Source organism: Pyrus communis, chromosome 15 (assembly GCF_041283825.1).
Source record: "Pyrus communis isolate YQ-2024b chromosome 15, ASM4128382v1, whole genome shotgun sequence".
NCBI lineage: Eukaryota > Viridiplantae > Streptophyta > Magnoliopsida > Rosales > Rosaceae > Pyrus > Pyrus communis.
The window spans coordinates 31,840,565-31,865,729 of NC_142579.1; the positions used below are offsets into that span (position 1 = coordinate 31,840,565).

At 37.4% G+C, this 25,165-nt stretch overlaps 5 protein-coding genes across 8 annotated transcripts; 3 read left to right on the forward strand and 2 right to left on the reverse strand.

Moving 5' to 3' along the window:
• The first annotated feature begins 4,535 nt into the window (after positions 1–4,535).
• On the forward strand, positions 4,536–7,697 carry LOC137736169 (F-box/kelch-repeat protein At1g55270-like). Of its 2 annotated transcripts, XM_088685714.1 has the most exons (3): positions 4,565–4,968; positions 5,072–5,277; positions 6,200–7,697. In XM_088685714.1, the coding sequence occupies exons 2-3, from the start codon at positions 5,251–5,253 to the stop codon at positions 7,457–7,459; spliced, it is 1,287 nt and encodes a 428-aa protein (XP_088541840.1). In that variant the 5' UTR covers positions 4,565–4,968; positions 5,072–5,250; the 3' UTR covers positions 7,460–7,697. The 2 variants fall into 2 exon arrangements, with proteins under 2 accessions (XP_068331598.1, XP_088541840.1); XM_068475497.2 differs by having other exon boundaries at positions 4,536–5,277.
• Positions 7,698–7,815: 118 nt separating this feature from the next.
• LOC137714851 (putative ethanolamine kinase) lies at positions 7,816–13,478 on the reverse strand. Its single transcript, XM_068453983.2, has 11 exons — positions 11,278–13,478; positions 10,914–11,005; positions 10,629–10,735; positions 10,200–10,305; positions 9,710–9,832; positions 9,441–9,532; positions 9,108–9,192; positions 8,628–8,733; positions 8,462–8,528; positions 8,260–8,352; positions 7,816–8,178 (listed from the first exon to the last, which is right to left on the reverse strand). The coding sequence occupies exons 1-11, from the start codon at positions 11,412–11,414 to the stop codon at positions 8,032–8,034; spliced, it is 1,155 nt and encodes a 384-aa protein (XP_068310084.1). The 5' UTR covers positions 11,415–13,478; the 3' UTR covers positions 7,816–8,031.
• LOC137707992 (uncharacterized) lies at positions 13,385–16,337 on the forward strand. Of its 3 annotated transcripts, none has more exons than XR_011064755.2 (9): positions 13,435–13,651; positions 13,756–13,884; positions 14,107–14,222; positions 14,428–14,509; positions 14,695–14,754; positions 14,836–14,943; positions 15,385–15,430; positions 15,769–16,097; positions 16,228–16,337. XR_011064755.2 is itself a non-coding variant. In XM_068446955.2 (8 exons), exons 1-8 carry the CDS (start codon positions 13,583–13,585, stop codon positions 15,978–15,980), a joined length of 822 nt encoding a protein of 273 aa, XP_068303056.1. In that variant the 5' UTR covers positions 13,385–13,582; the 3' UTR covers positions 15,981–16,185. The 3 variants fall into 3 exon arrangements, 1 of the variants encoding a protein (XP_068303056.1); XR_015956682.1 differs by having other exon boundaries at positions 13,482–13,655; XM_068446955.2 differs by lacking the exon at positions 16,228–16,337 and having other exon boundaries at positions 13,385–13,651; positions 15,769–16,185.
• A 2,275-nt stretch (positions 16,338–18,612) lies between these two features.
• On the forward strand, positions 18,613–22,183 carry LOC137720111 (DEAD-box ATP-dependent RNA helicase 37-like). Its single transcript, XM_068459126.2, has 6 exons — positions 18,613–19,590; positions 19,715–19,798; positions 20,160–20,402; positions 20,588–20,755; positions 20,947–21,060; positions 21,355–22,183. The coding sequence occupies exons 1-6, from the start codon at positions 18,901–18,903 to the stop codon at positions 21,883–21,885; spliced, it is 1,830 nt and encodes a 609-aa protein (XP_068315227.2). The 5' UTR covers positions 18,613–18,900; the 3' UTR covers positions 21,886–22,183.
• A 323-nt stretch (positions 22,184–22,506) lies between these two features.
• Positions 22,507–24,601, reverse strand: LOC137729320 (adenine nucleotide transporter BT1, chloroplastic/mitochondrial). Its single transcript, XM_068468599.2, has 3 exons — positions 23,798–24,601; positions 23,403–23,561; positions 22,507–23,306 (listed from the first exon to the last, which is right to left on the reverse strand). The coding sequence occupies exons 1-3, from the start codon at positions 24,395–24,397 to the stop codon at positions 22,836–22,838; spliced, it is 1,230 nt and encodes a 409-aa protein (XP_068324700.1). The 5' UTR covers positions 24,398–24,601; the 3' UTR covers positions 22,507–22,835.
• Positions 24,602–25,165: the final 564 nt, after the last annotated feature.

The following is a 25,165-nucleotide window of genomic DNA, read 5'->3' on the forward strand; positions in this document are numbered from 1 at the left end:
TTAATTAAGTGACTGGGATTGGATTAGTGCAGTAGTTTACGTGGGATTGGAAAGGATAACATTATTCTAGTGTGATGTTTGGTGCTACACAAGAATGAGGAATTGGATTAATGAAAAATGCACTGGTGTTCCAAATTCTTGAGTTCGGATTCTCTTGGGTTTGAGGTCTCGGGTCTGAGGTCATGCGATTGGAGTAGTTGGATTAAACGCTTGTTAAGTTCTTGTTGTAAAGTATAAAAAATCAATTGAAAACTCTTATTCTTTCTAAGTTTCCCCATCAGAATATTTTGAGAGACTAACAAAAAAAAAAAAAAAAAAAAAAAGATTAGCTAAATATATACACACTTTTGCCATCTTCCTAAAACTTTAATAAACGGGTAATGCTAGAAAAATTTTATCAAACTAAATGATGTGTCATCAATAGGAATAAACACGTTTATTAACACTTAAGTCGTAATCTAATAACTAACTTCCATAATTTCATGTCATTTAGTTTACAACATTTCGTCTCCCTAACATTACCTTTAATAAACCAGTGAAAAAAGTATTGGTTAGTGGGAATTTTACTAATTGATTTCCTGTTTGGATGATTTGGATTATTCCCAATCATGGGTTTAATAAAGCAAAAAACAAAAAGAAGTAGGAGCTAATGATCTTGCTTTATTTTTATTCACTTGAATTATAATATCAAGTCAAAAATCAGCCAAATGATCTTTAGACCAACTCCAATGGTGGGCTAAAAGCCAAATTACCTCCCAAAATTTCCCCCCAAACTCACTCCAACCCAAGGGGAAATTTTGAGCTAAATGTTAAATGTTAAACCAATGCCAAATTCCCCCTGAAATTTAGCCCAGAAATCGGGGTGGACTCTATCCAATATTTATCGAAATTTAAATTTTTTTAGATTAAAATGTTCATAAAATTAATTTACGATAGTCTACATTTTTTTTTTAATTTAATTTAACAAAAAAAAAATAGCCTAAGTTCATTCTTTAATAATCCCTGACTAAAATTTTAGAGTAGAACGGTTGGAGTAGAAAAGCTGTTTTTGGGCTAAAAGCTAAATTTTTTGGGTTTGACTTTTGACCCAACCATTGGAGATGGTCTTAGGAGACAAATGGTTAGGAATTAGGACTAGCTGAGATTTTTTTTTTTTTTTTTTTTTTTTTTTTTTTTTTTTTTGGTAATTTCAAATTAGTCTCAATCTTATAAAATGTTCTAAATAATTACTTAACATTTTAAAAATAAGATATTTGGTATGTTACCGGGGACTTTAACAATATGTTTTTATGACATTAATAGTATTAAATGACAAGATGGACAAATACTAAAGTTGGTTTTCACTAATCGACGTCTTTGGAGTTCTAATTCTTCAAATGACCTATTTTAGCCAAGTTAAACCATAAATTTTCTTAGCTAAATGGCGTCAATTGAATCTATATAGATGACTTGAGAGTTAAAAACATGTTTAATATTTGTCCATGTCATCATTGAACTCTAGTGAACATAACAGATGTTAATTTTTCAAAACTTTGGGTAGTTATTTGGAATATTTTAAAATGTTATGACCAATTTGAAATCAGTTCTAAAGATTAGTAGTTATCCAAACTCAACCCTTATTTTATCACGTAGCAAATTTTTATTGGGTGAGTTATTCATTTTTAAACACATATGATTGAATGATGCTACTAAAACTATAAAATGAATAATTGCATGATAGACATCAAATGGATGTTATGCATAGATTTTCAAGTAAAAACAGTCTTCTTTTCTTTTTTCAAAGTGCGGTGTTAGGCACATAATTCCTTCTCGAAATGTTTGAAGATTGAAAAGTTGTGTGAATTGGAAATTATACCAACTATTTTGGTACCTTAACGTTCAATGTTGAGTATTCTACCACCATGACATGTTTTGCAATTTTTATGGGCTGATAATTTTAGCACTCCAAAATTCACTTTGAAAGCTTTCTTCTGTAAATATTTTGGCACTTCAAAAATCTCTTCTAGTTTTTTACATTCCTCTACTCTCCTGCGTGGGACATTCTTGTGTGTTACTAGAAGTAATACTTTAGTTGTAATTTAGAATCTCTTCTCGCATGTAAAAAGTGTATTTAGTTATTTCGAGAGTATCGATTTTTTATTATTTTATATGAATCTAATTAACCCTGTTATCATGGTTGAGTCATTGTTAACAAGTCTTATGTATACAAAGTAGTTTAGGATAATAAACCACCATTTTCACGGGTAAAAAGAACATAAGAAGTTATAGAAATGTGGTCACATTTGTAGGTCAACTAGATATCCCTTAAGTATATTTGATTTCAAAGATCCAATAAAATTCACACGGGCATTGATCCTATCACTTAATTTCACTAATACAATATATTAATTACCAACATTATCCGACAGTGTGATTGCCACGCCCAAAAGTTTATCCTTTGACCTCGCTATCATTTTTGTAATGCATAAATTATTAATATCACGTGACAATGTTACTATTATGCTTAAAAGTTTCTGTTTCTTTTCTCCACTACTTATAAAAGATTATTGAAAATATATAGAAACAATAAAATACGGCAGCACAAATTAATTAAGTTGGTAATCACAGATTCATAAACATCTGGACTAATTTGATCATCACCAACACCAAGCAATGACTAATATTAGGATTTGTTTGTAGTGACTAAAATACCCTTGGTGGAGTACGAGTCTCATGATAGTGTGGTGCGGTGGGTCAACGCAAACACGTAGCTTGGATTAATCTTGTGTCGTTGTTACCATTTCGGATTTTTGGTGGAACCGCGTTTTGTGATTTATGGAGAGATTTATTATGTTGGAAAGACGGTTTGATATATTAAGTGTCATAATATAAGTTATTAAGTAATTGCATAAAAAAATTTAGCCACTTGTAAGATAACACTTGGTGTACCAGACCGTATTCTCGATACATTGAAATTTTTTTTTCTAATTTGTGGAGAAATTTTTCCTTGTGACCTGAACATGAGTGGTACATCACGTGTTTTTTCACAAGTGGTGGGAAATTGTATTTTTTAATTTATTAACTTTTTAACACACATATTTCACCATTTGTATAATAACACGTGGTGTACCACTTCATATTCCGATTACACTCAAAAATCTTTTATGATTTGTGAGGCTGTGGTGGGCTCGTGGGGCACCTCTTATTTTATTTTTGAATCTTTGTCTATATCCTATTATTCTTCATCTAATAAATAACACTAGCTTATGACCAAAAATATAATAGAAAATAAATAACACTAGCTACATTTTGTTGAAGTTCGGTTTCTACTTTATAGGGTCTATTTGGATTGTTTTGTGTTGAAAATGTTCTTTGACAATTAAACGTGTTTATAGTTTTAATTGGCGAAAAATCAAAAGTATTTTTGTATCATATGTGTTATTTTTAAAGGTATACATATTCGATGCTTTTTCATATAACACTTTCAAGTATTTTTACTTAACATATATTTAATGAGAACACTTTTAATAAAGGCTTATGAGAAGAATACTCCGAGTAATGCTAAAGAGACTAAATTTATAGACAAAATTTAGTAAGCTATATAACATGAAAATTGATGATTTGACTATTACCTAAGCATTGATAAACATGCTTGTTTTTTATTGGTTACACATCATTTAGTTTTGTAAATTTTGTTTACAAACTTAATCTCCTTAACATTACTTGAGTACTTAATTGAGAAACAATCTCAATTGTTTGTAAGTGAACAATGAAAAACGGTAAGACACTAGTTTGGTATGAGTTTATATTATATGAGTTTCGTCTGCTTTAATTTTCTCTCTTAATTGTTACCTAGTTGTCACTTAGTACTACAGTTTAGTAGTATTTTTCATCACTTGTAAATGAGAGGTCTTAGGTTCAATTCTCGCCAAACACAAATTTGAACCATATTATTGCTAGCCTATTGTGAGGCTAAGTCCACTCTCTTTCCTTTAGGGTAGATAATATCATTTGTTAAAAAAAAAAAAAATTATTACCTAGTTATTTGTGTAGTTTTATAAATTTTGTTTGTTTCTTAAAATTTACTAGCATTTGCCTACACGCTTTGTATGTATGAACATATTTTTTTAGAAAATGAGAAGGAGAGAGGGAGAGAGAGAGAGAGAGAACATGGGAGAGTGGGAGGTTTTTTTTTTAATTTTTTAGTTTTTTATATTAGAGGTATTTTAACATCACATGTAGGTGAGACTTCAATAAAAAACAGTAAAATTTAGATATGTGAAATTACATTATTGCCCATTATTTTTTTTGTGTGATAGAAGATTAATTTATCTTTTCACCCTCTTTTGATTGACAAAGAAGATTTCATTAATTAGTAGAGATCAAATTTATATGTTAACAGTTGAGATTCGTGCTTTTTTTTTCTTTGAAGAAATTAAATTATATGGAATTGTGTATTATTATTAACAAAAAGTTTTAAATGTATAATTAAAAAAAAAAAAAATTGACCCTCAAATTTCCCAGTCTCTTTTCCACAAAGTCTCAAAGCAAAAGCTAACTTCCAATCTTTGGTTTGTTAATTATTACTTCAATTTCTTTCACAAAACAACCACCAAATCGTCATCACTCTCAATCAAAACCCTCTCTTTCTCTCTTTCTTTCTTTCTTTCTTTCTTTCCATAATCCTCCAATCCTTGGTTTGATAATGGTTTTGGTTTGCCCCTTCCTTTTCCTCTCTCTCTCTCTTTTTCAACACTTGTGCTTGGTGGGTTGTGCGGCTGAGGTGAAAAATGGGCCCTAAACTCCACTGAGACATTTTTGCGAGAGGGGTCTCAATCTATTCCTCCACTGCTCTATTTGCCTCCTACTCTTTGTGCTGCCTCGCATTTGGAGGTTTTGGGTTCTCTTCCTTTTCGTCTTTTTGTTGAAAATATGAGATCTTTGGAGGTTTTGGGTTGTGATTTTTGAAAATTTGGAGGCTTTTTCCAAGTGAGTTTTTTTATTTTTTATTGGTTTTGATGAGAGATGAAGTGAACAATGTTGGGTTTGTGTTGTTTTCCAATTGGGGTTCCTCTTCCTGTGATGTTTTCAGATTGTGATTCTTCTGCTGAAAGTTGAAGATTTGAATTTTGAGGTGGAGTTTTTGAAGTTGAAGTTTTGGTTAGGTTCAAAAGTAGGACATTATGATTGAGAGATTGGTAATTTGATTTCTGAGGTGTCGTTATTTTGCTACAAAAGCTGGTATTGGGAAGTTCCTCAAAGGAAGAAAAGATGGACAGAAGGATACAGCCTCCGTTGGTAAGTTTCTCTTGTCATTTATTCTACCATTTTTCATGTTTTGCTTCCTATACTGTGCCCTACTGATCTTTCGTTTTCTGACTCTTACATTTCGAATTGTCCGATTCTCCGGTTTTTCTTTTGATGTGTGTGTGTGTGTGTGTGTTATAAGTGTTGTAACTATGGAAAATAAAAACATTAAGAAGGTGAATGGATGGTGGATGAAGTTCAGCTGTGTCAGCTTTCATTGAATCCAGGGAGAATGCTGGTTGTATGGTTAATTGTTGATGAAAAGTTTATATTTTGTGAGCTTGGAAATTGTGTATCATAAAGTGCATGTTTTGTCCAATAACTTCAACGGAAATCGTATATCAGTTGGATTGGTTCCATTTCCAACCAATTTGGAATTTCTCTAGTAATGCAAACATCCTTCATGCCTGTTCTAAGGTGTAAGAGGCAACGAAAAACACTAAGGGAGGACAAACATGTGAACAACAAGGTTGCAACACAGACAATCTTCCTACTTGTTGGTACCTGTAGAAGAAAATTTTGGCTTCTCGCTAATTCAAAACCTATACTCCTGTCAACTCTGTTTTTATCCTTTTGGTTTCTGTTTCCAGGATTGTCTTGTTGCCGAGTGCTGATTTTAAGTTTGTCATAGCTCAAATATATAATTTACATTTGCATGAGTTTCATATGTGTTTAATTGGCTGCAAACCTGTTGTACCCCCGTTTGTGATATTGAAAGGAGTTCGTCATGCTAGTTGTTCATGAAAATTATTAGAAATGATGGAAGATTATCCATGCCACCTGCTCCCTCGTGGTAACGACTTACCACGAGATCTGGGAAACTGTGTTTGCATAATGCATTTGTGGAGTTGCCGTATTTCCAAAGTAAAATGGCCTGGTTGATTGTTTAAGTAATATACATTTCGCTTTGCAGGTTGATTCAACAGCTTGCTTATGTAGAGTAGATGCTGGCCTTAAAACTGTTGCTGGAGCTAAAAAGTATGTCCCTGGGGCAAAGCTCTGTCTTCAACCCGACATTAAATCATCCATTCATCCAACTAGGAGTAAGCCTTCGCGTGGTGAGAGTAGCCGCATTCAATCCCCTCTGCTTCCTGGACTCCCCGATGATCTTGCTGTTGCTTGCCTAGTTCGGGTCCCAAGAGTTGAGCATCGTAAGCTCCGCCTGGTTTGCAAAAGATGGTACCGTCTTTTGGCTGCTAACTTCTTTTACTCCCTCCGTAGGAACCTTGGCATTGCAGAAGAATGGATATATTTAATTAAGAGAGATCGAGAAGGGAAAGTCTCTTGGCATGCTTTTGATCCCGTATACCAGCTCTGGCAACCCCTCCCTCCTGTCCCTAAAGAATATTCTGCAGCCCTAGGGTTTGGTTGTGCTGTACTCGGTGGCTGTCACCTGTATTTATTTGGAGGAAAAGACCCGCTAAAGGGATCAATGAAGCGAGTCATTTTTTATGATGCCAGGACCAATAAATGGCACCGTGCCCCAGATATGCTTCGGCGGCGCCATTTCTTTGGCTCGTGCGTTATAAATAACTGCTTGTATGTTGCCGGTGGGGAGAATGAGGGAATGCATCGGTCCCTGAAATCAGCTGAAGTCTATGATCCCAACAAGAATAGATGGTCCTTCATTTCAGAGATGAGCACCGCAATGGCTCCCTACATTGGGGTTATTTACGAAGGCAAATGGTTCTTGAAGGGGTTAGGGTCTCATCGACAAGTTTTGAGCGAGGTCTACCAACCAGAAAACGACAGCTGGTACTCTGTGTATGACGGAATGGTTGCAGGCTGGAGGAATCCAAGTGTTGCTTTAAACGGGCATCTCTATGCTTCGGAATGCAAAGATGGCTGCAAACTTAGAGTTTATGACAAAGCGACGGATTCTTGGAGCAAGCATATTGACAGCAAGATGCATTTGGGTAATTCTAAGGCTTTGGAGGCAGCTTCCCTTGTTCCCCTCAATGGTAAACTTTGCATCATTCGGAATAACATGAGCATCTCGCTGGTTGATGTTTCGAAATCCAGCGATGTTGGCCAGGCAAGTGCTGAATATCTGTGGGAAACTATAGCAGGTAAAGGGCAGTTCAGGACCTTGGTCACGAATCTGTGGTCAAACCTCGCCGGCAGGAACCGCCTTAAAAGTCACATAGTTCACTGCCAGGTTCTTCAAGTTTAGAAACTGTAAATTTGTATCAAATTCAAAGGTTCACTCTTCTGGTTCGTATGTTTCTGAAAATTTCATGATTCGATGGACTGCATATGTAATGTTGAAGCCTAGAGGCTTCGCCCTGTCTGACGACAGGGATTCTAAAGTCCATCGGTATATATACTTGTGTACCATGTGCTAGGTGTTCGACAATGTTTGTTTTGGTGAACTTACTTACTCACATATACGATACACATGCTCGTTGCTATGTGCAACTGTTCCTTTTCTTTCATATCGCTGCGCTTAAACGAACAACAATTATGAGATCTGCCACCTCTCTCGGTGATCTAAAATTCGAGAAATTTAATCACGAAAACTCAAAACTGTTGTACATGAATCCGAGGACAGAAAAACATTACACATATCAGATACATAAGTTTCTGCATTACACTGCTTCGGGAAGCTCCTGAATGCCAATTATTTGTTCATGTTTGTTTTCATTTTTCATCTAACAATTGGCTACAAAAGAATACAACATTTCCAAAATTGGTATAAAAAAAAATAATAATCTCCCTACAATTTCATCACATACCAACACCTACTTATTGCGCCTTCATGTTTAACCCGGTCTCACATTGCGCGAGATGTGATCTTGCCATGGAGAAGCATCTTTCCTTCTGCTTTTTGTATTCATTGTATCGCAGGAAGAAATAACCAAGATAGTCGAAATTGATCGGAGAAAACTTTGCCTGTATACGATTGAACGGAATTATAGTCGGCGATAAATTTGATGGTTTGGGAGGAGAAGCACAAATAAGTAAGAGGTATACCTGGATTATTCCCCATACAGCCCAATATAAGTGTGAAGCTAACATATATGTATTTGTCTCAACATAGAGAGCTTCAAGTTCCTTGTCTGATACCTGTTGGTATGGAAAATATGAATGAAAACTTAAGGAGTAGATTATCATCCGTTAACATTAACTCCGCCTTTCAATTAACGCCAGAATTATTAATTTGAAACCAGTTTACCTCAAGTGGATTTTCAGGTTGTAAATAATGCCTCAAGAAGAAGTATTGTTCATCCTTATTCGGGCATCTGCATGGACACCGTGTTCAACAATCAAAGGTAATCCCATAAGATCGTGATGGTATGAAATAAAAGAAAAGAAGATAGAACAAGAAACAGAAAACATACGAACTGTAGTCGCATTCATAGCCTGCATATTCATTGAAGTGATTCCCAATGTCGAAGCCTCTATAATTGTATGATCCGTACTCAAAATCGATGAAGTAGAGTTTGTCTGGAAACTCATCAGAAAAATCAATGTAAGTGGAAGGAAAAAAGTGAAAACAATATTACTTTCATTTTATAAAGTTATGAAACGAAAAATTGAATCTATTCTAGCTTTCCCCCCAATGCATGTCCAAATTCTATTTCAAGCACCAGGAACCAAAACTACCATCACGAAAATCTCATTCTGTTTCATTTCTGAACACCTTGGACATCCAATAACGATGGTGGGCACAGGAAGACATCATAACCCTAGCCCCTAGGCAACTATCACGAACAGATATTTAGCAGGATTGAATTCTGACTATTCTTTTAACATCATAGGAAGATAAAGTTCTTTTTAGCAGTCAATGATAAGAGACGGTGAAAATAAGTGTGGAATACCTTCTTCGTCATTAACCATTATATTTCCAGAAAGCAAGTCATTGTGAGCGAAAACGACTGGAGCGTTAAAACGGTCTGTCAATTCCTGTTCCATTATCAGGAGAAACATCTAGGTAAATATGCACAAAGTACATTAAACAACACAGAAACAGAAAATGACAGTTGGAAACAAACTTTTTGATACAAATAAATATATTCCTTTATCGTTTCATCAACATATCATTGTTAAATCACTTCTGCATTTGCCTTCCACACATCATTATTATGCCAATTTCTACATACTTTCTAAGTTGATTAGAAGGATAGCCGAGTAAACAATGATGGTGGTGATACCTTGAGCTCAATCATTTCATTGTGAACTTCACTAAATGAAATGGTCTTATAAACTTTCTGCTTCTCATTGTCGTCAAATTCAAGAGCAGATGCTGCAATGAGAAGGTGACTCAATCATGAGAAAACTTACATGTATGAACTTATGTTAAAAATTATATGAGCTGTAAACCCGCCCATGAAAATCAGGCCACTTCCAGCCGCCTAATATCAATTTAGCTAACAAGACTTAGAACATAACATATATGAGGCAGGTAAGACTAAGAGATAACCTTTCTCAAAGAACTTGAACAGGTCAATCCACAACTGAGGTTCCTTGGAACCTGGAATTTCCACTTGATGGAATCTGCGCAGTTCCTTGGCAATATCGGCAGCCAGCTTTGGATTTCTCATGTCTGCCAAGAAGGGAATAAGTTAAAATCATGTCAATGGACAGATTCAGTTCAGCAAGAACCCTGAAAATGCATATGATTTACTTCAACGAAAGTGACCTCCTGTCCCTGAACTTGTATGCCAGTTTCAATTGCCTCAAAGGACATTTATTTCAAAATGAGAGTTGACCAAGAGATTATCCACTGACCGAATGAGAAAAGATTTTGAAGGGTGGAAGTGGTGGAGTAAAGGGGTGAATTAGTCCATCTGTTTTTTAAGCGTTGTATAAAACCTGAGAACTCTTTATATTGTTTACTTGATTTTCTGCTTTCCCTTCGAGCTTCTTTAACAAAAAACCTTACTTTAAAAATAACATATAACCGAAGCTACCTGATGGGACTAGTGTACGTGCATTGATAAAAGATTGCACCATCCCATTGGCAAAAACTCCAAGCAAATTTGCACCAAATCCGGCAGCGGAGAGGTATTTGATTGCCTGAAGACAATATGCAGTGAGAATTTACAAAGCAAAGCATACAATTAAAACATCACCAATAAGTAAAGATAAACAATCAGTATAGTCAGAAAGACATCTCATATAAACATCAACAGAAACACGAATTTATGGCAGTTACATTAAAAAAAATTGCAAATGGGGCATAATCCAAGTAGACGAAGAAGTACTCAGATCAGCTTTACCTATAAAATAAACTAACCACAACTTTAAAAGAAAGGAAATGTGAGAGTTGAGTAAATGAGCAGCCAACCGGACCACAACGGAGACTTACAAAACAACATTACAAAACTTCTCAAAACTACCTGCAGTTCGCGTTCCCTATTGATAACATAATCGGTATTAGGCCCGTACAACCGCACTGTCACAGACACGGTATTTCCATTCTCTTCCTTCACAGTCACCTTCAGCACTGCATATATCAACGATCACTAACTCAGTTCAGCTCTACACCATAAAACACTCAGAAAAATCGAATGAACAATAACGAACTCAAAGTTTTGTTTTTCGATAACAAATTTTCACAAACGATAACTTCTCTTAGCTCATAGAATCCAAAAACAACAAACAAGAAGAAGAACAGCACTCACATTGATTTGTGATGCCGCCGGAAACTGTCTCCACGGAGAAGAGAGAGTTCTCCAAATTTGACCATTTCTTAAACAGATCCTTGCACAATTCTCTGCAAATTCAATCACATAACACATTAAAATATTAAATTTACTCCTTATAAAGTAGACAAATTAATTAAAAAAAAAACGAAATTGAATCCATTTTTCATATTTTCCTCTCGTTTCCTGCAATTTCTCATCCACCAAACTGGATTTTCAAAAAAATGTATATATAAATATCAATTATTTATCTGAGCTAAAACAAGTTGCACAAAACGAAACTGAAGGCCGTAGAAATTGAGCATATATACATATATAGAGAAAGAGATAGAGGGAGACTGACATGATGAGGGGTGAGATGTGAGAGAGAGGGAGGGAGGGGTCGACGGAGAAGGAAGAAGAATGGATCTGAGAGGTGGAGCAATCTGAAGCTTGCTCAGCTACCTCCATGGCGTTCCAGATGTTCTTCACCGCTCCCATTTCTCTCTGATTTTTTTTTTTTCTTTTGGCTGAATTTTTTGCTTTAATTTTCAAACGCAACTACTCTTTCCGAATGTACAACCGAAATTTCCAAAGCTCCTGTTTAACCGGGTGATGTGGATTGTGGAATGACCGACTTGGGCTTCCGACAATTTATCTTTTGCCACGTGTGTCCTGTTATGTTAGAAGACCGACACGTGGTCCTATCAAGAAAAAGCAAGATCCTATGTGGTCGACTCCGAAAAACAATATTTTATGAGGAATTAGTCGATGACTTGTATAATTTTGTTCAAACGATAAAAAAATTAATATTCAAATTACTTGTATAAATTGGGAACCCATGACTTGTATTAGAAGGAATCAATCGCGTATTGGTTATACAACTCGTATTTAAATTTAATATAGAGATTTAACTTAATTACAAGATGAGAAAGTTCGCTATACTTACGTTTATGAGGAATTAGTCGAATTAAAAAAATAAATTTATAGAGATTATATTGTAAAGTTAGGAATATGTATATGTATGAACATATGGAATTCGTAAACACATCCTAGACTTTATGTGATGTTCCCAACAAAGAGGAAACCAAATAAATAACAGAAATATATAAATTTATTGATATGAATAATTAATTATAAGTGAGGTGAGCCACTTATAGTTTGCCAAGTGTTGAATTCCGGTTTGCGATTTGGCCTAGTGTTTATTCAATATGACATGTGTCAGCGATAGGTGTTGAACTGGCAATTTGGAAGTATGCGGTGTGGACGACGAGAAATTTCATCAAATAGGTAATGTGAAAGCAAATGATTTTAGAAATGTCATAGTATTGGTAGTGTGAACGAGAGAGTTCGTGTTTAGAAGTTTCATCACATTTGGTAATGCGAAAATATTTTAAATAATTTTAGTGTTGTGAAATATTCGAATTCAAGTGTATAATTGTAAACATACTATTTTAGTTATCTCGGTTAAAATAAAGTTTGCTAATAGATTTACTGTCTATGAAATATTATCCTCATAAGCGTTTTTTTACTTGAAATATTAACATGTTAAAAGTTTTATCAAAAACTCAAGTTATTTATGAAAAAACACTTTGAAGTGGTTTTCTCCTAGGCGCTTTAATGCTTTTATATTTTTGTGTCATACTGTGGGAGGATAAAATCTAGTTTCGACTCATGGGCCACTACCAATCATCAAAGGGGAAAGTGTTGTGCAAGGTAAAAAGCCCACAAGAAATATACGGACATAAGGGAACGTGCTTAGATAACTACCCCACTATGGAGGAGAAGTGGGAGAGGGCGATAGGTCGTGGTACTTGTTCCCAAAGTATGCAGTCATATGACAGATGACCACTAAAGAAGTGGGAAAGGAGGATTGGTTGTGGTGCTTGATCCTCAAGCATGCAATCCTATAAATAGGGAGAGGAGCCAAAGAACAAGGTACGTAATCAGAACCCGAGAAGATCCAGAGAATAGAAAATCAATCGATTGACTTGAGCGTCGGAGTATCTCTTCCAGGTACCACCCGGGCAAGCTACTGAAGAAGACTATTCGGTGGCATCTCTAGCGAAGGATTCGGCGAACGTGAGGATTGTGGTCAACGAATTTGTAGAGGCATTTCTTCTTGTGAGAAATCTTGCTCCAACACATACATAACTAAAAGAGTGGTACTATCCACATACTCGTTTTTTATCTCCCATACAATTCTCTCAATTTTCGATGTCGGATCAAATGATTTGAAGAATATCAAAAAATAAAAATTAACATAGACTATAAGAAAAGTAAAAATGAGTGTGATAACACCTCTCAACCAAAAAACTTTTGATCGCCGTGTTTGCGCTGCGGGACTTTATGGGTCACGGGCCTCGATTTGTAACAGGCCAAAAAGGACCGAAGCCCAATTACTTTTAGGCTGAAAGGATGAGATAAATCTTGAGTTTTAATTACATCCGGGTCAGAAAGACCCGGATTTCGTACTCGGTAGGAAAATTACTACTTTGAATCAATCACTCCTGTTCTCCCCTCTCAACCGTCTTTCTCCTCCGCCAAAACCTTCGCCGCTACTCCGTCCCATCGCCTCCACCAACCCTCTCTCACTCTAATTTTTTCTTCCTCTCTCTCTCTCTCTCTCTCACTCGCTCTCACTCTAGAACTCACACGGTACACAGACGATGCAGAGGCAACTGCTGAAGAAGCTCAGACTGAAACCTCCCAATGGACTCACCCAATTCAACCAACGAGTCCGTACACATTTCTCACTCTCCCAAGCTTACATTCCGGCCGAATCTCTCACTTATAGTTCCATCTGCTTATATCACCATTTATGGGTTTGGTTGTTTTGCAGAGAGAGATGCACAGCAGGAACAAGAAGGCGATGGAGTTGATAGCCAAAGGCTGGAGTGCCCTTAAGGAAGTCGACCGAGTCATCGATTACTGCGAGCTCAACGATCGCCGCCTCATCCCTCTCTTACGGGTAATTTTTAATTTATTTTCTGATGTTAATTGTGTATTTGCTCTAACCCCATCTGTGAATTTGTATTTTTGTTTATGGATTTGGATTTAATTTTTAATTTTTGACGTAAATTATGTATTTTTCTCAAACCCCATTTGTGAATTTTTTTTTTTTTTTTTTTGTTTATGAATTTATTTTTTTTAAATTTTATTTTAAAGTTTTTATTGTTTGAATTTGTATCAGGCAGCAAAGGAGAATTTTGAGTTGGCTTTGGAGGCTGACAATTCGAATACCCATGCCAGGTATTGGTTGTCCAAATTGCATTTGAAATACCATGTCCCGGGAGCCTGCAAAGCTATGTAAGTGTGATTTCTCGGAGTTTTAATCGATTCGTTTAGGTGTTTTTCGTGTTGCTTCACTGATGGTGATGGTCTGCATTCCCTACATTACTACACTGTATTGTATTTTAGAGCACCTGGATAAGCATTTGATAAGAAAAAAAAAATAAACGAACAGGAAAAGTAGGTCATGTAAGTTATATTTTCGTCTTTTTTGTCATAACAGAGGAGCTGCCTTGTTAGTTGAAGCAGCGGATATGGGTGATCCGGATGCACAGTACGAACTCGGTTGTCGTCTTAGAGTTGATGTAAGAATTCTAAGAAGTTTGTACTTGAAGTATAGAAGTTTTGTATTTATTTATTTATTTTTGGTATGGATCAGTTTAGCTTTCTTAACGATAGTTTATGTTTTCAAAATCTATGAAGTTTAGTGATTTCCGTTCTTGAGTTCACCCCTATTACTGATTTTCCAACTGTTTTGGTTTTCCGTTAGAATGAATACGTCCAGTCAGATCAGCAAGCTTTCCATTATATAGAGAAGGCTGTTGACCAGGTATATTTTCACAATGCAGATACAAATTATAATGATTCTGAAATGTGGTTCAAAGCCTTACTTGAGCTCGCTATGTTCTAGTTGCATCCAGGTGCTCTTTACCTTCTGGGTTCTGTGTATCTGACGGGAGACTGCGTGAAAAAAGATATGGCTTCCGCGTTATGGTGTTTCTATAGGGCATCAGATAAGGTAAACGAGCTCCTACTACTCCCTACTCAGTTTCAACAATGGATCATCGACAAGGGATATGCATGTGGGTGGAAACTAAGTACTGGTGATGGAAAAATGGACATTGTTTAAACAAACTTAAATTGCTTTAGTAGTTGTAGATTTTTGTTTTGTAAAAATGGTGATCTTTGAAACGGGCTTAGAAATACTTGATGAGCTATTATGACATTTACATAGACGAGTAAATTAACACTTTCGTATTTCTTGGCTTGAGTAGACACTTTCTTCCACTTCCAAAATGAGTTTTAAGTTTCATGATCCAAAACATGGTTGCATTTTGCCTTTGTAATACCAAACCCTTGTTTCTCCAAATAATTTATTAGTTGTAGCAACTCTCTCTCTCTCTCTCTCTCGCGTTGGACTAGTGCACCATTTTGCTTTTATTCCTTTTAATATATGCAGGGACATGCTGCTGCAGCTATAGCATTTGGATCTCTTCTTCTTAGAGGTCTGTTCTTCCAACCACGCTTCTTTTGTTTTACGTGAAACTTGGTGTCCACTCATATTCATAGCTGGTGTAACTATGAAGGATGTGTAACTATGAAGGATGATTTGGGAGTTTCACAGTTTTACTGGTAGTTTTTTGCGATCTTTCTATAAATAAAAAAAAAAGGGGGTTCTGGATAGTGATATTATCACTAACTGTCGAACAATTGGCATGGCTATATTTTATTTTTCTGCATTCCCTCATAGGAGATGACAGTGCGGCAGCACCAAGAATTTACATTTCATTTGCCAATTTTGTAATGATTTTTCTACCCTTAATGATAAAATTGCACGTCTTAGGTGCTGAAATCCCAGAATCTGTGACGAAGTTTGCTTCAAAGAGGGGTCCTTTGGCCAGAAAGGAAAGCATAACAGATCCCATAGAGATGGCAAGAGAACGATTCCAGATTGCTGCGAAAGCCGGGTGTGATCTAGGACTGAAATGGTTGGAAAGACTTGAGGAGGAAGAGAAGCATCTATTGACTGGATCTGAAATGGCCGAACAAACTTAATGAGGAAAATGTCTGGTAATCGGACATTCTACTGACGGGATAGAACTCTTCGAAGATTTCTCGAGACGGAATTGATATGCGTCCATATCAAAGTATGCCACGCCACAATCCGATCCTGTAAAATCTCTACCCTGCATGAAGATTGAATCTTTTGTATTCATTCTTCATATTTAATGTATGCCCCATAGTAGGTTCCATTTTTCTACCTTTTCCCGGGAGTCAATAACTATTCATAACTATTATACAGCGGGATTAAGTTCGAACTATCATGCAAGCGGGTGGAACACTGCTCTGGCTATCTAGCTTATTCACACAATGAGTCAATCACAGGTATTGACCTCGTCGTTCATGGAGTCACCATCCGTGGATAGGAATACAAACTACAGTGCTCGTGACATCGATGAACTTGAGTACACAAAAGCGAGCATCAAACTTTTTGCAACGGAATACAGAATTTGGTGGTATTTCATACAACTGGTGGAATGATATATGTATGACTCGTTTGAAAGTGTTTTTAATATGACCAAAAGCGCTTTTAGAAAATGTTTTTGGATTTCAAAAACACTTGCTTCTTCCATGAAGTACTTTTAAGTGTTTTTTCAAGATTTACTTGAATTTTTACTAAGTATTAGTTTCAAAAACATTTTTATTAAATACTTTTTCAGCTATTTTAAAAGCACTTCAAACAAACTTGTAAACTCTATCTCCATATGACTTTGTAATTTGTATTCGTATTTTGTGATGATGTAGTTGTTCTATAAAAAGGTCTATAGATGTTTTAAAAGTATAAAATACTCAAAACTTTTTAATCGTCAAATTTCGAATTCAGTTAAAACATTTAGGGAATACGAAACTTCAGAGAGTATTATTGGGGCCACATAGGGTTTAGGACAGCTACTTAGCCAAAAGTCACAACATGCACGTAAGAGCACTTATAGGAAGGCCTTCTATGGCGATTGTTAATTGAATCTCCTCTATTGAATAGTAATTGGCTTTAATGAACAATAATTGTCTTTTACATCTCCACTCCTAAACTGAATAACCATGACAATAGGTAATAAAATATTAGTATTTTTTATTAATAAAAAATAATTTTATTTGTAATTTCGGATAGGATTTTTAACCGGTCTCGTTATGCCACGTGTTATTATACTAGGATTTCTACCATTAGATTACAGAAAATTTGAAATCCAACCCTTCAGATTGTGCCACGTGGCATAACGGTAACATATCATTTTTAAAATAAAAAAAATTTAAGTTCAAAAACGTGGATTCTTGATCTGGAATCGAATAGCTCAGATTGTGCCATGTCATCTAGCTATTGGGGGAGTTTTGAAATTTTTATTGTTTTTTTTTTTTTTTTTTTTTTTTTTTTATCATTGGAAATTGAACGGTCCAGAAAAAAAAGCCATTGAAATCCAACGGCTAAGAGGGTGCCATGTTGCACCTAGTAACAACCACTTTCAGACTATAACGCGCATGCCCCACCACCTAAAATATTGTCTGTAATGCGCCCCCATGCACGCGTGTGGTGCACTCACCTGATGCAAAATTTTTTATAACGTGGCTGACGCCATGTTGACATCAACATTGCATCACAAAGCCCTTAGGCACTTGGGCCTTGAACTCATGCCTACCCTCTCCTATGGGCTCCCCCTTAACCCAATTGCTCGAATGGGCTGGAGCTAGTTTGGGAGGCAATTGGATTGGATTTGCTCCCTGTCCACGGGGCTACCCAGCATGCTGGAAGTGCTCATGGCGGTTGGTTTTCTCAATACAGAAGTTCACTTCGCATTCTTAGTGCGCGTTAGAGCACGAAAACGTCCTACAATTCCCAGCATAGCAACTAGCCACATCACCACCTGAAAGATATTTTTTTGAGAAACGATCGGCCTTGTTACTGTTTTATTGGGAACACGGTGGTACATTACATGTTTTTATGTAAATAGTGGAAAATTTTTATTTTTTAAATTATTAACTTTTTAATACACATATCTCATCATTTGTATAATGACAGGTGGTGTACTATCTTGTATTTCAATCACACTGAAAAATTTCTCTCCAATACGAAAAAGAGAGGATCCTCAAATAACATTCGTTTATTGTATATCGTGCAGTCATAAATCATTGTAAATTTTTTTATTTAAAATTAAATATAAACAGTATCTGAAAAAAATTGATCGCATGATATACAATGAAGGAATGTGATTGACGAATCTCTGAAATCATGTAAAGATGATTCGGGAGGATCGGATTTGGATCCTCTCCTGAGCTAATGGAGAGGATCCTCTTCATCAATCATTCTGGACCGTTGAATTTTTATCCAACGACTACAATTATTATAACTTTAAAGAGATACCCTATTTGTAACCGTTGGATAAAAATTCAACGATCTAGGATAATTGATAAGAAGAATCTTCTCTATTAACTCATGACAGAATCCAAGTGCGGGAGGATCCTCTCTGAATACGTAATACCCAATTAAAAGGGATCCTAAAAAGGCCTCCACGTCACACGAAACCAGGGCCGTTGAGAAAAACAAAAAAGAATAAAAATCGGCGAACAAAAATTCGCGGGCTCAGCATGCGCGCATTAAATGAACGTGCGAAAAAACCATCCATCTCTCCATCGCGCCATCGTGCGAAAATGGTGTACGTATTTCAGAGAGAGAAAGAGAAACAAGAGAGAGAAAGAGAGTGATTTTACTACACACTGTCACTGCATCCTTTTCTCTCATCGTCTCCATCGTGCTTTATCTCTCTAAAATACCTACACCATTTTCGATATTCGAGCCAAACCTCCGTCCGTACGGCTCCCCGAAACCTTAATCTCTCTCTCTCTCTCTACATTTGTATAAGATCTTTCGTTTTATCTCCATTTTTCATCTGAGAATTTGTTTTACAGAAAAAAACCATCACAGATGACAATGCCTTGTTCCGATTCCTTAACCGAGTCAAAACGGAACCCGACTCGCAAGCCCTTTAACTGCTACGTAGCTCCGCACCTCCGAAACACTGGCGGCGGCTCGTATGGTTACGGTTACGTGCCCCCAATCGAGTCCACCCAGTACGGCTTTAGGCAAAGCTACACTGGCCGTCCCGGAAAGCAAGCCGACCGGAACGGTCGGGGTCGCGGCGGCGGAGGACGAGGTGGCGGTCACTTTTGGGCACAACCGCCCCCAAACCCGTTTGATAATGTCTCTGAGAAATTTGATCAGCTCAAAGTCACTGAGGAAGAAAGCGGTGGCAATGGCGGTATCAATTCCGAAGCCTACGAAGACATCCCAGTGGAGGCGAGCGGCGAGGACATTCCGCCGCCCGTGGACACGTTTCTCGAGATCGATTTGGGCGAGTGTTTGAACGAAAACATCAAGCGGTGCAAGTACGTGAAGCCCACGCCGGTTCAGCGCCACGCTATTCCGATAGCCATGGCTGGCCGCGACTTGATGGCCTGTGCTCAGACCGGGTCCGGCAAGACGGCTGCGTTTTGCTTCCCCATCATCAATGGGGTCTTAAAGAATGGCGTCGAGTGGTCGCCGGCTCGCGCCGGGGATCGTGCTGTGTGCCCTACCGCCCTCATTTTGTCTCCGACGAGAGAGCTGGCTGGTCAGGTATGTAAATATTTGCTACATTGTGGCCATGTTTGAAGTTCATGTGCTAATGGGTTTGTGATTTTAGCTTAATTTTGTTTGGCGTTTGCTCTTTTTTGGGTTGGTTTTTTAAATTTTTGGGCAGATTCATGATGAAGCTAAGAAGTTTGGTTATCAGAGTGGGGTGAAGATTGTTGTTGCTTATGGTGGAGCTCCAATTTCTCAGCAGGTCTGTGTCGATTTCAAGTTATTTTCTGCTCTGAAGTTTGTGTCGATTTGCTATCATTGCAAGAAGTATGATGTGTTTATTCATTTCTTGGCTACTGATATAAAGCTAGCTTACTCCATTCGGGCTTCCGTGCACTTGAAAGAAATATCGTGAATCATATAAACATTTTTGTGTTTAAGATTAGTGAAGTGTAGGGTAGTGAGGGTGTTTTGTCATTGCCTTTTCTCTTTTTGTGTTTTTACGATTGTACTGCTCTATTTTGTTGTAATGTATTTAGATGTGTTGATTCGGAAGACTTATGGTATCGTTTTTTGTGTTGTGTTCATTGGTAATGATGGCTTGGTAATCCTTGACTCTGCAGTTGCGTATGCTGGAGAGAGGCTGTGATATTCTTGTTGCAACTCCTGGGCGCTTAGTGGACATGATTGAGAGGTCGCGAGTTTCGCTGAGAAATGTCAAATATTTGGCATTAGATGAGGCTGATAGGATGTTGGACATGGGTTTTGAGCCTCAGATAAGGAGGATTGTTGAACAAATGGACATGCCTTGCTCTGGTGCAAGACAAACGTTGCTTTTCAGTGCTACATTTCCAGATGAAATACAGGTGCACCAATTAAACTGCTCTTTCGTGTGATTAGATGTTATGCTTGGTGTGTTGGTTTATTCTAGCTGCTATTGCATGCTTGTTCTCTTTTAGGTTCGATAATCAATCAAAATCTTGTGGCTAGCGATAAGCATTTACTAAGCATTCATTAATTTGTTTGTGTTTATAATTACCATCTTCTGCAGAGGCTTGCTGCAGATTTTCTGTTAAACTACATATTTCTCGCTGTTGGAAGAGTTGGATCAAGCACAGGTCTCATCACACAAAAAGTTGAACTCATTGAGGATGTGGACAAAAGAAGCCATTTGATGAAGCTTCTTCATAGCCACCAGGCTCATGGAGCTCATGGAAGGGTATGATGACAATTTGAGAATTCTCGAGCTGTGACTGTAGCATTGATTTGGCAATGATATCGTTTTTTTTTTTTTTTTTTTTTTTTTAATTTTATATTTTTTATCGAAGAATGTTCTTAACCATCTTATGGTTTTTGGAAATTGATACTTTTCAAGATCTGATGCTGAGGTTAATATTGTTCGTGCTTCAGGTTGCTTTAACCTTGGTGTTTGTGGAGACCAAGAGAAGCGCAGATTCTTTAGAAAACTGGTTACGCGTGAATTGTTTTCCAGCTATAGCAATACATGGTGACAAAGTGCAAAAGGTTAGATTAACATTTTGTTCTTTATTCCAGATATCTTATTGTTTATATGAAATTCTTGTGGTTGTGTGCACCATTTATTCTGTATAGTTATCGAATGTTTTCTGCATTTGTTTCAAGTACAATGAGGTTTTGTAGTTGTATGGATTCTTTTGCTGTCTTGCAATTGTCGACATTTGGGGTTTGTTTCAATGTCTTCAAAACTTAGGTTAAACATGTTATTCTGGACTGGTAAAAAAAATTTATTGTCTGCCCTTGATGCTATCTAAAGTATTATTTGACTTGCCAATTTTGAAGGAGAGGGAGCAAGCATTGAGATCGTTCAAGTGTGGCAAAACTCCAGTATTGGTTGCAACTGATGTCGCTTCGCGAGGGCTAGACATCCCCCATGTTTCCCATGTCATCAACTTTGACCTGCCAAAAAGCATAGATGACTACGTTCACAGGATTGGACGAACAGGGCGTGCTGGAAATTCTGGTCTTGCAACTGCTTTCTTCAATGCCAAGAACCAGCCACTTGCAAAGGGACTCATGGAGCTGATGCAGGAATCAAACCAGGAGGTTCCAAGCTGGCTGAGCGAATATGCTGAGGGCGAATCACAGACTTATAGCATTGGTGGCAGTCGGAACAATAGGTCTGGTGGCAGTAAGTTTGGTGGCTATGACTTTCGTGGGGACTCCCAATATGCGCATGACAGTTATTATGGTCCAAGCAGATATGGCTATGGAGATTATTCCGCTGGCACGTCTGCTGCTACCTACAATGATGCTGCTGTTCCAAACGGCTACGGAAGCTATGAAATTATTGTTGCGGATGGGTGGGATTAGAGATCTGCAGGAACACCTTGGGTAATATTTACATAGAGGGTAGTAATGTTAATAGATAAAAGGTGCAGAAATAGTTGCTGAAGACTTCGGTTACATGTTGGATATTAAGTGATTAACCAAATGGTTGCTTTTGGAGGATTATGGCTCTTTCTTTTGTTTTCTTTTTTTCTTTTGAGTTAGGAATATTCTCTCCCAGATTTACAGAGCAACCACATTTTGTAAAAGTATGTGATCCAGAATCCCAGTTTAATGGATCAGTATGCCCTAGTTTTATATGAATGTGGTCTTTTGCTTTTTAGTATCGCCCTCTACAAATCTCAAATTTTGGTGTTGATTTTTTTGCTGATATGTTATACTGTTCGTGTTTTAAAATTCATCGATTGGATTAGGGCAGGACGTTTTTTTTTCTTCAGGCTGTTTGTTTTTGTGTTATGACTGATGAATATTGAGCACTTTAGACAAAGTAGCCCAGGTGGTGAGGGATGGCGGGATAATGGTGTTTAGTCCTGGTTCTATTTTGGTCAATGGAGATTGGAGATTCGAACTTGGTATCTCGTCCCTTTGAAAAATCTGTTAAAACCCCAAGACGCATCTACTCAGATTGTACATAGTAAGAACATATAAGAAACACAGTTTTTATAAATTTGTAAGTGTGACCACGGCTAGCCAACCGCCGGTTTTGTATTTGTCAGCAAGGTGCCCTTGGTAGTCCACACCATGTACAACTAGCAATCAAACTCATTTTCCTCCCCTGAAGACAACTTGAACTTTTCTTGACCCCCAAGAAACGAGTTTGAGAGCGTGATGAAGTAAAGATTACTTTCAGTTTGATGATTGTCCAGCCAAGCCCTGTGTATATATGGTTCAGTTTATGGACTAAAAAGAAACCACCTAGCTACTTTTTGATGGATGATCCAAAATTGCAAATTCGGAGTCCATAAGGGCGCGTATTAGATTTCTTCCTCGTTCTCAGTCAGTATTCGTTTGCATGCTTCGTAGCACATGAAGGAAATCCCAGCAGCTGGGACCAATTTCATGTAGCTCGGCCCTAACCCTTTGTACAGGCCACTGATTCCTTCACTTGCAAGTATGCTCGAAAGAGCGTCAAGTATGTGCTTGTACTGCCTCCCACTGAGAGCCCCAACCTGCATTCTCTTCCGAGCCACCTCAAGCGGGAAAGTTGCACCGCTCGAAATTGCAGCAGCTGCTGATCCGATCAGGAGAGTCGTTATGTTTCCGATTTCCTCCTTTTCGAAAGCTTTCTTGTAAGCTTTTGAGAGGGCGTCATAAGCAAAATAGTTGGCGGCAGCGTATGGAATTACGCCAATTAAACTCGGGGTGAGGCCCCTGTATAGCCCTGCAGGTCCCTCCCGTTGGACAATTTTTGATACTGCGTCGAAAAAGTTATTGTACACTCCTCTCTGCAATCAAGTAAAATATGTGACTTTGAGTACTGATACCAAGAAAACAAACCAATGAATTCAATAGTCCTTTCTGAATTTCGGGGTCTGATTTACCTGGATGGTTAATCGTGTTTTTAACAACTCTAGAGGGTATGTACACAAGGTTGAGCTGAATCCGGCAACAGCGCCTGCGATTGATGAAGCGGGGATAGGGATTTTCAGCTCTTCACCAGGTCGAGTTAAGTGCTTCTTCACCGTGTCATAAGCAAATAACTACCCAAGACCAGAGTCAGAAACATGAAGTTATACTAGTCGGGTTATGGAACGGATGTTTGTTCTTTATAAAGTTAGAATATCATTATCGTTGACAAAACCCATCGAGATGTTATCAATGAACAAACATTAGCGAACATTCTGCATAAAGAATTTCAAGACCAAGATGAATTCTTCGTGTCGAGTATCAAAATTTACACATAAAATTCACTAGTATCAATTCTTGGCGATCGTACCTCAATAGCCTTGCATGGAGCAACCCTGATGACATTGACCAAAGTACCCCTAAACAAGCCCTGCCATCCATCAGCTTCCATGATAGAATGAAACACTTGAGAAGTACTGGAGTGGCGACTGCCCCCCACCATCAAATGCGTCCGTATCGTCTCCAACGGAGCAACCGCCGTCCGCGACACCACTCCCGCCACTGCTCCGCTCAGCAGCCGCCTCAGCGAAGCATTCCCAACCTTTATTTTCAATCTCAAACCCCCACCATTACCATTAATTTTCTGAATCTTCAACAGCTCTTCTGCTTCTGCAACCTCGAGCAATGCCTCTGCCTCCACCAACTCATCAACCCTGCCAATCCGAAACCCGGAACCCGGCGTCGACATGTATGTCATGTACGTGGAGCTTAGAAGCTTTGTGGTTTGGTCTATGGAGTTCTGAGGACTCGGTGTGATACCAAATCCTCTTGCAACTTGAACGCTGGCAAATAGTCCACCGGACTGCGAAGGATTATTTAGAGGACTGCGTCGGATTCTAATCCCGGAAGAACAAGAGAATACTACATCGTCGTTTGTATTTCCAGTACCCTGCAATCTTCTTCCACCCATTAATCCAAAAGCTTGAAACTATATAAAGATCAAATCTTTCAGCAGAAAAAAGAGCTGGGGTGGATATAAAATTTGATATTTTTGGAGGAAGAGGAGAGAAACACTTTCTACTTCTGCATTTGTTGTCTCTCTGTTTTCTTTGTGGGTGTGAGAAGAGTAGGGTTTTGTTTGCCAACACTCCCAACTTTTTTTTTGTCGACCAACAGTCCAAAACTAAGGACAGCCAAGTATATTTGATTCTTTTGGGGTACAACACTCCTTTGGAATTATACTTTGCGCTTATTAAAATATAAATATTCAATTTTTTTAGATTTATAACTTTGTTTGCATTTACTAACTAGTAATGTTAGGAAGACTAAATTTTTTTAAACCAAATTTGCAAATCAAATGATATGATTATAGATAATTGAATTATTAACTAAATACTGATTAACGCGTTTTTTTATTTTTATTTTTTTATATTGATGACACAACATTTGACTTACAAATTTAATTTAAAATTTTGATTTCCATACCATTATCTTTTACTTACACATGATATGAATTATTTCATAAACACACATTACAGTTCTTAATCCAATACATGAAAAGAAAAAAATTACAGTATCTCATTTCAATTAGGGTATGCAAGGCATGGATGTCATTCACGTGTTATACCTGAACAACCATGTATGAAATTCACGAGAACATTATTTATTTTATATACGAACAACTAAGGTCATTTCCATTCATAATTTCTATCATTTAAAATAATTTTTGAATTACGGC